A 9,042-nucleotide genomic window follows, 5' to 3' on the forward strand; every position below is an offset into this window, starting at 1 on the left:
GGGGAGAATTATCAGCTTAGCAATTTTGAGTTTTCTAATTTATAAACATGATATTGATACTTTGTTATTTGCTTCGGTCTTTTTATCTTTTTTTTTTGCAGTCTTGTGATATACAGCATAGAATTCTTGTTCATCTTTTGTTCAATTTATTCTTAAGTGTTTTATAATTCTGATGCTATGGTAAATGGTATTTTAAAAATTCTATTTTCAAATATTTTGCTGGTATAACACAGAAATAAAATAGACTTTTACATATTGTCTTTTTATCTTGAAATTTTATTAAATTCACTTTTTGGTTCAATATATTTTATAATTTATTTTTAGTTTTCTGTATTAATGACAATTTTATCTGCAAATAAGGACAGTTTTATTTCTTCCTTTTTCATTTTTATGTCTATTTCTTTTTTAAAACTTACTTCACTGCCTATAACAATTAGCATAAAATAGAGTTGAAATACTGAGACTAGAAATAATTGTCTTGCTCTTTTTGAAGTAGGTCAAGTGTTATTCAAATCATTTGTACATTAATTGATATTTTTGTCTACTTCTATTAGTTACTTAGTGGTATTAAAATTTCTAACTGTGATTGAAGATATACCTGTTGTAAGTTCTAATTGGTAGTTTTCTTTCATGTAATTTAAAGCTTATTTAGTAAACGTATATAAATTTATAACTTTTTTTATTTATTGACCCTTTATCATTATGAAATGTGCTTATGTATCTCTGATAATACTTATTTTCTTGCAGTCTGTTTTGCTGAATATTTATAAGACCACTCTAGACTTCATATGGTACTGGTTGCATGGTGTTTTTCTTTCCATTCTTTAATTTTCAATCTGTATATGCCTGAATTTAAGCAATTTTTTTTCAAACCATCACAGAAAGCTGACTGGATATAGTTCAATATAAAACTTTCACAACTTTCATTTACTACAAAGAACAATCTTGTGCACAGCAACATTGTGGTCTATTTCCAATACATGAGCCACCACATATTTTCCTGTTCTATGACATAATCCCTCCTGGTCATAGCATTCATCAGTCTGGTCTCAAATTCAAGTTAGGGAAAAAAAAGTCAAAACTGTTTCTAACGTCAGAAATCTATTTGTTCCAAAGAAAATAACTTCCAGTCTGATTTACTAATACTGCATTTTTTGGAAATCAAAACGACTCAAAGTAAAATATTTTGTTAAAGCAATTTGGTCAATTTACTCTTCAGAGGAAGTCACGCTTTAAAATCCCAAAAGGCTAGTAAGAAACTCATAGTGCAACATTAGCCAGAATTTCTAGGATTTTGTGACTTTTGGCTTGGTATTGCAACACCTTTTATGTCAGTGTGAGCAATTTCCTAATTCCCAATTCTTATACTAAAAAATAACATTTAAAATATGCATGAAAGTAGTTATTCACTGGAAATTCACAATCAGATTTAATGGATTAGTGGCAAAAAATCAACTCTAAGATACATTTTTTTCTTATTTTTTTCTTTTGATCTTTGTTTTGTCGATGTGGTGACGGCGCTGGTGGTAGTGGTGGTGTGCTTGTGTGTTTGTCTTTTAAGTTCATGAACATTGTCTGGGATATTTGTCAAATGTTAGGTCTTCACTATTTTTTCAAGCAGTGACAAGGAAGGAAAAACGGTTTTGAATGTCTAGGAAATACAAAAATCACAAATATACAGATACATTACAATTATTCTTATTAAAATGGCAATGCTGAGGTTCTACTATGTATTAAATGAGAATTAAATATATTATGAAGTAATACAGAAGACAGTATCTGCTGAAAAATACAAGTTATGAAGGTAATGGTGATCAGAAATTATATATCAAACAAGCATTATTTAGCACAGTATTAGAGATCTAATTTACATAAAGGACTTTTGTAGTATAGAAATGCCTTCTCAAAGTTATTTAAAACATCTAACATTAAAAAATATATATGTGTGTGTGTATATATATATATATATATCTTTCCTTAGCCCAGAAGAAATTTTTGAAGAAAGCAATGAAGACTTCCTGTTTCTGAAAAACTTAAGGCTTTTAGAAACATTTAAAACTTTAATTCTTATCTTTTTTTATCCTCTGTAACAACTCTTGTTGCCAACAAAAACTTTTGTAACGTTTGCAGAGTTGGACAACAGATAACTAGCTGCCCCATCCACACAAGAGGTGGGAAAGAGAAGCCCAGCTGTGATTATTTGAAATCTAGCTCAGTACGGACTAAGTCAAGGTTCATTGATTTAGTCCTCAAACAGATATAATCTGAAATGAGCAGCAAGGAAAATTAGATAATTGGCAAAAGGAAGAAAAATATTCCTGGCATTTCAAAGCAAAGGTGAAGCAACCCTGGAGCAAAGTCACTCCCTGGATGATACTACTTCTTATTGAACTACCAGCTCAATTTAGAAGGAGACAGACTGCATTCACATTGCAAAGTAAACTCAAGAGTTACTGGTGTTTTTTCCTTTTTCTTTGCATACATGCAAGTAACTCTATCCTCCACTTAAACTCTTATTGCCTTCCTTATACTGATACACTTGATATGCTTAACCTGATAATAATATGCCCACATCCTTAATTATTGCAATTATATGGCATTTCTTAAAGGTAATACAAAGAATGGTGAATATGAAAAATAAAATCTTAGAAAAAACATTTGAAAAGGGCTACCCTAAGCCAAATACTAAATCATATAATTAAAGTCTTCTCTAGTTAGAAAAAACCAATTTAGAATGACATACACACACTGTTAACATTCAACGCAATATAATGTAATCAGATTTTTCCATTGTCATTTATCTCCAACAATCTCTATGTCACAAAAACTATGGAATTTGGTTAATACATTAGTTATATGTATTTTTTCTTTTAATATCAAGTGCCTTGCTGGATTCTGAACATTCTTTTGAACAGTTTGAATTCAAACACAGAAAATATCATTGATATCATTCTAACTTTCCCTAAGAATAACCCAGAAATAATTTCCCACATAGGAGGCAGCCAATCCAAAATTGTAAAGTTTAAAAAAATAGAGGAGTTAATGACAGTAAACAGCCCCATTCTTTTCTCTTTAAGATCTACTTGTAAGGTAAAGAACACCGTAAAATTAAAAAGTTGTTATCATTATCCGTCATCAAGTGCTCATAGACTGTTCACTGTTGAACTAAGAAATTACGTGAGGTTGTTTGAGAAACGTAAGACATCATCACTGATTTTAAGGAGTTTGTAGTTGACTTGAGGGAGATAAAAGTAAAATTAAGGAGTAATTAAACTCTGCCTCATGCAGTGGTTACTGTAAGTACACTAGATGTTCGAAGAGCAAAGGTGGAAGGAATACTCTATTCTGGCTTTGTCAGAATAAGCTTTTTCAAAGACAAGACTTTGAATTTGCCTTGAAGAAAGTGAGGGATATAGAAAGTGGTTTCAGGTTGAATATGTTGGAAGTCTCTTGTACCCTTGATATTACTGTGGTCCCAAAGATAGGAGTGAATGGATTGAGGTTCTCAATAGCTTAAAATGTGGTTGCTGCGGAATATAATAAAGTGGTTACCCAGATTGTGGAAAGCCACTGAGGGGTGTTTGCCAGCAACTGCGAAAAAAGTGGTTTGTAATCTGGAAACCATTAAAAATTACTGGGGCAGTTTCTCTGGTGTTTAACTGCCAATTCTGGATTTTCTACCACTTAACTCATTCTCTGGGAAAGAGATTTTTTTTTTTATAAGCCTCAAAGAATAAATGTGAAGCTCAAGAAATAATGAGCATAAAAGTGTTTTGAAAGCCACAAACTCTTCGAAATGTTTTCATTCATATTATATTAATCTGTGGTACAATGACTAAAATAGGATTGATTTTGACAGGGAGTAAAATTTTCAGGCCATCAGGATGCAAATGGCATTGGATGGATGAATTGTTCCTTATTGTTGGGAACAAAAACAACACAGAGCTTTTCTCTACCAGCTGGACATTGTGCAGGTAAGACAAATGGTTTTCCTTTAAACTAGTGAAAAGGGGGCAATGACTTTTAAAGTCCTATGTCTGTCGTAGTTCTTCATGCTCTCCATCTTAACCTCAGGGGATCTTTGCATCATTCATGTTCCCTCCTGTATTTGTACAAGGCCAACATCAGAGAATGCCTAGATAGAAGCCAGACATGGACAATGACCCAGGCTGATTTTCATGGGAAGCCAGGATAAGTGACATATTGCTTCCTGATTAGGTTGGGTAACCTAACAACCCACTTCTATTGGGGGCTTTCTATTACTTGCTTATCAACTGCAGAAATATTTTTTCTTTTTACATTCTATAAATAATCATTTGTGAGTTGATTCTGAGTGCAAAGCAGGTGAGGCATGTACACTTATAAGACCATTAGGAGGAACTGGCAATCTTGTCTCATGATTCCTCTCTGATTTTACCATTTGGTGCCAAAAACAAATTCATATGTTCATTTATGTTTAAAATAGCTTATTCAGAACTAACCCACTTACAGACAGGGAGAGAGAGTTTAAAAGTCAATAACCTATGTCATCTCTAAACTTTTTTTTTAAACAAAGCCTTATACTGTGGTTTATTCCCTGTGGTTAAGTTGAATTAATTGCCTAGGAGCTGAGACACATTTTTGAAGTTTTGTCTCAGCCATTTCAGCAAGGCTTATCTTTTGTCTTCAGATACATTCTAATCTTTACAATGTCAATATACTAAATCTGCAGGCTGTTTTCTACAGATTACCACTCCCCAGAAAGATGAAGGATTCCATTTGCTGAGTCAGGTATGATGTTGATGGTGTCAGGAAGCTGTGAGAACTTCTCATTTAGCTTCCCACAAAGTGAAGGCCAAACCACCCAGCCTTCCTCAGCCAATGAATTTCTTGTTTCCTTCCAGAATCAAAATTGTAAAGGTCTGTGACACCTCTTTCTTGCTCACCAATGGAGGTGACAGGAGAGGAAGTTAATAAAATTCCCCAGTGTCACAAGGAAAAGAGTTGTGTTCCATAACTGGTTTCTCAATGCCATCATGTTTACTGATGACCTTTGCTGGCCTGCACTGAGGACAAAGTTCTTCAGAACCAGCCAGAAGAGGATCTAGTTAGACTTCTGTGAAAGAAAGTCTATGTGCCATTCCAGTGCCGTACTCATGCCTGCCATGGAGCAAGACGGTGGAAGACACTTAAACCCTCAGTGCTTTTACTCCTGCACAGACAACAAAGAAGGAGAGAGGGAGAAGCTGGAAGCTACTTCACCCTTCAATTTCAGGAGGCAGTGCAGGGCTCACTGGGGACTAGAACAGGTCTGCGGAAACAGCCTTGGTCACCAGTAATCATGAAATTAGATGGTTCCAGAAGCCTATGGGGAGAATTCCTCCCCCCATGAGGTTCTTTGGGGGAAAACAGACTGGGTGCTATCATGCTGCCAAATTGATGCAAATCTCTAGAAGAAGCTTTCACATGAGCCTCTCAAACTCATCAGCCCCCCGCAGCATCTCCAAATGGTGTCAAATACACACCTGGGGGTGGGACCAGAGCTGGGGCAGGCCCGGGCTCCCTGGCAAGCTTTAGTCTATGCTCACCATACTACACTTCACTCCCAATAAGACCAAAACCTCATCCAATTCAATAGCATAGTAACCGCCAAAGGTACATTTTATCTTCCATGGCAATTTGCTGGGTGATTTTTGAAGATATTTTTGTTTATTAAACTGCCTCAACACACATATGCTTGCTAAACTACAAGTATACAATTTCTACTAAACGGATTTCACTTTGGGGCCAATTCAGGCAACTTGTTGACTTCAGGTGGAGATAGAGCCTCTTTCATCACGTTATCTTGGCTTCTAAAGCTGGCTAAACTCCAGAGAATCAAAAAGTCATTCAAGAAACCTGGAATGACCTGCTTGCAAGAAGAGGAAGGACTCTCAGTTTAGGGCAATAATCATGAATAACATTTCCTAAATAATAGTAATAATAATTAGAAAGGATTGACTTTCAGAAATTTTTCTCAAGTCAAAGCTCCCGCTACTTTGGTTCCAACTTTTCTCTCTAATTGGAGAGGAGGAGCATCTCCCAGACAGCTGCGTGCCTCAGAGAAGCCAGCCTCGCTAACCCCTCAGGCCCAGGGGATGAGGCCCTGCTGAATCTCTGCTCTCTTCTGGCTGGAGCCACAGCAACCTCCACCGCGGGGTGGGGCTACAATGTCCTCCTCGTTACGGCAGCAGGCAGCTCCTCCCAGCCACCCACCCCACCAATTCCCATCCTCCCGCCCCCCTCCACCAACCCCTTCTTTCCACACTGCCCCCTGAGTTCAGGGAATTTCCCCAGCATCCCAAAGCTTGAGTTTCCTGCCAGTGGGGAGAGATGAATGCAGATAAAAGGAGTGGAGAAGGCACGAGGAAACCAAAGGGCTCTGTATCCTCCAGTCTCCGTGCCTCCACCCAGCTCAGGAACCAGCGAACCCTCTCTTGACCACTATGAGCCTCCCGTCCAGCCGCGCGGCCCGTGTCCCGGGTCCTTCGGGCTCCTTGTGCGTGCTGCTCGCGCTGCTGCTGCTGCTGTCGCCGCCGGGGCCCCTCGCCAGCGGTGAGAGCGCCTGGCACTGGGGACGCACGGCACTGCGGTGCATCCCAGCCTCTGCGGGGCGGCTGCGTTCCAGGGAACTCTCCCAGCAACCTGCCCTATAAAAATGTCTTTCTTCCCCAGCTGGTCCTGTCTCTGCTGTGCTGACAGAGCTGCGTTGCACTTGTTTACACATTACGCTGAGAGTAAACCCCAAAATGATCGGTAAACTGCAGGTGTTCCCCGCAGGCCCGCAGTGCTCCAACGTGGAAGTGGTGTAAGTTCTCCTGTGTTGCTGTGTCCACTGTGACTTAGGCAAGTCCTCCAGCCTGGGTCGTCAACCTCTGTGGCTCATGAGTGCATCCTCTTTTTCTTTACTTCAGAGCCTCCCTGAAGAACGGGAAGCAAGTTTGTCTGGACCCGGAAGCTCCTTTTCTAAAGAAAGTCATCCAGAAAATTTTAGACAGGTATTTGTCCCTTTGATCTTTGTGGTGTTTTAATATCTTCTATGGAAAGCATATACTTCATAATGTCCTTATTCTCTCTGTAGGATTTAGACTATGCTTAGAATTATAAGGTTGTTAAGAAGAATAAGGAAACTTTTTTTCTGGAATGTTCTGGGGAAATCTTTATCACCAATCTTACATGCCTGAACAATTACACAGAGCTCATTACTGACATCTATTTTTTGTCTGCTCTTTGCTTTATTGATTTTTTTTCCCCACCAAACGCTTTTGAAAACCAAATGTAGCAGACAAGAGTGTGGGAATTGGTTATACTAATATAACTCTTTTCTCAACAGTGGAAACAAGAAAAACTGAGTAACAAAAAGGACCATGCATCATAAAATTGCCCAGTCTTCAGCGGAGCAGTTTTCTGGAGATCCCTGGACCCAGTGAGAATAAGAAGGAAGGGTTGGTTTTTTCCAGCAGTCCATTTTCTACATGGATTCCCTACTTTGAAGAGTGTGGGGAAAGCCTACGCTTGTCCCTGAAGTTTACAGCTCAGCTAATGAAGTATTTAGCATAGTATTTCCACTATTTACTGTTATTTTACCTGATAAGTTATTGAACTCTTTGGCAATTGACCATACTGTGAGCAAAGAATCACTGGTTATTAGTTTTTCAATGAATATTGAGTTGAAGATAACTATTGTATTTCTATCATACATTCCTTAAAGTCTTACCGAAAAGGCTGTGGATTTCGTATGGAAATAATGTTTTATTAGTGTGCTGTTGAGGGAGGTATCCTGTTGTTCTCACTCACTCTTCTCATAAAATAGGAAATATTTTAGTTCTGTTTCTTGGGGAATATGTTACTCTTTACCCTAGGATGCTATTTAAGTTGTACTGTATTAGAGCACTGGGTGTGTCATACTGTTATCTGTGCAGAATATATTTCCTATTCAGAATTTCTAAAAATTTAAGTTCTTTAAGGGCTAATATATTCTCTTCCTATGGTTTTAGACATTTGATGTCTTCTTAGTATGGCATAATGACATGATTTACTCATTAAACTTTGATTTTGTATGCTATTTTTTCACTATAGGATGACTATAATTCTGGTCACTAAACATACACTTTAGATAGATGAAGAAGCCCCAAAACAGGTAAATTCCTGATTGCTAATTTACATAGAAATGTATTCTCTTGGTTTTTTAAATAAAAGCAAAATTAACAATGATCTGTGTTCTGAAAGTTTTGAAAATATATTTTAACAATTTGAATATAAATTCATCATTTAGTCATCAAAATATATACAGCGTTGCTAAGATTTTCAGATGTCTATTGTGGATCTTTTAAAGGTTTTGACCATTTTGTTATGAGGACTTATACATGTGTCACATTCACTATATTAAAATTGCACTTTTTTACTGTGTGTCATGTTGGTTTTCGGTACTTGTATTGTCATTTGGAGAAACAATAAAAGATTTCTAAACCACTCATGTTGTTTTTCCTCCTTATACAGTTACTATTTATCTTTAATTCTACATTATTCAAAATATTACCTCTGCTCTTCTCTGGCTGGCAGAGAGGGCCCTCATTCCCCAATACCATTGCATTGGTTCAACTTTTCTCCATGCTCAGCCCCCTTTCAGTTACTCCTTCACAGCACCAATAGCCTCTGGGGTCTTTAGAAAACACAAATAGGATAAGATTTCCCTATCTAAATTCTTAAATGGCTCCCTGTTTCCTAGGCATGAAATAAAAGTTGCTAAACATGATGAATGAGGTTCTGTCTCATCTCACTCCTGATCATCAGTACTTCAACTTCCCTTGTGCCTCACATTCACTATAGTCAGGCGTTCAGTTCCCTAACTGGGCATGTTCTTTCACCAGGCTCATTACTTTGTATTTGCTAGGGCCTCTACCTGGAAAGCATTTACGTTTTCCTGCGTGTAAGAGGAGGCTTATTCATCCTTCAGAACTCAGTTCAAGCAATATCTCCTTCGTGAATTTTCCTTGGCACACTCAGCAAAGCTTGTGGTTTGCA

At 37.5% G+C, this 9,042-nt stretch overlaps 1 protein-coding gene across 1 annotated transcript; it reads left to right on the plus strand.

Moving 5' to 3' along the window:
• The first annotated feature begins 6,261 nt into the window (after nucleotides 1-6,261).
• Nucleotides 6,262-8,490, plus strand: CXCL6 (C-X-C motif chemokine ligand 6). Its single transcript, XM_002814858.6, has 4 exons — nucleotides 6,262-6,573; nucleotides 6,694-6,826; nucleotides 6,933-7,016; nucleotides 7,352-8,490. The coding sequence occupies exons 1-4, from the start codon at nucleotides 6,465-6,467 to the stop codon at nucleotides 7,368-7,370; spliced, it is 345 nt and encodes a 114-aa protein (XP_002814904.1). The 5' UTR covers nucleotides 6,262-6,464; the 3' UTR covers nucleotides 7,371-8,490.
• Nucleotides 8,491-9,042: the final 552 nt, after the last annotated feature.

Source organism: Pongo abelii, chromosome 3, assembly GCF_028885655.2.
Source record: "Pongo abelii isolate AG06213 chromosome 3, NHGRI_mPonAbe1-v2.0_pri, whole genome shotgun sequence".
In the NCBI taxonomy this organism is placed as follows: domain Eukaryota; kingdom Metazoa; phylum Chordata; class Mammalia; order Primates; family Hominidae; genus Pongo; species Pongo abelii.

Bases quoted from the DNA above. Each gene is read 5' to 3' on its own strand.
- CXCL6 (XM_002814858.6), top strand. From the start codon at position 6,465: ATGAGCCTCCCGTCCAGCCGCGCGGCCCGTGTCCCGGGTCCTTCGGGC. The intron at 6,574-6,693 runs GTGAGAGCGCCT...TTTCTTCCCCAG, and splicing joins GCCGGGGCCCCTCGCCAGCG to CTGGTCCTGTCTCTGCTGTG. The intron at 6,827-6,932 runs GTAAGTTCTCCT...TCTTTACTTCAG, and splicing joins TGCTCCAACGTGGAAGTGGT to AGCCTCCCTGAAGAACGGGA.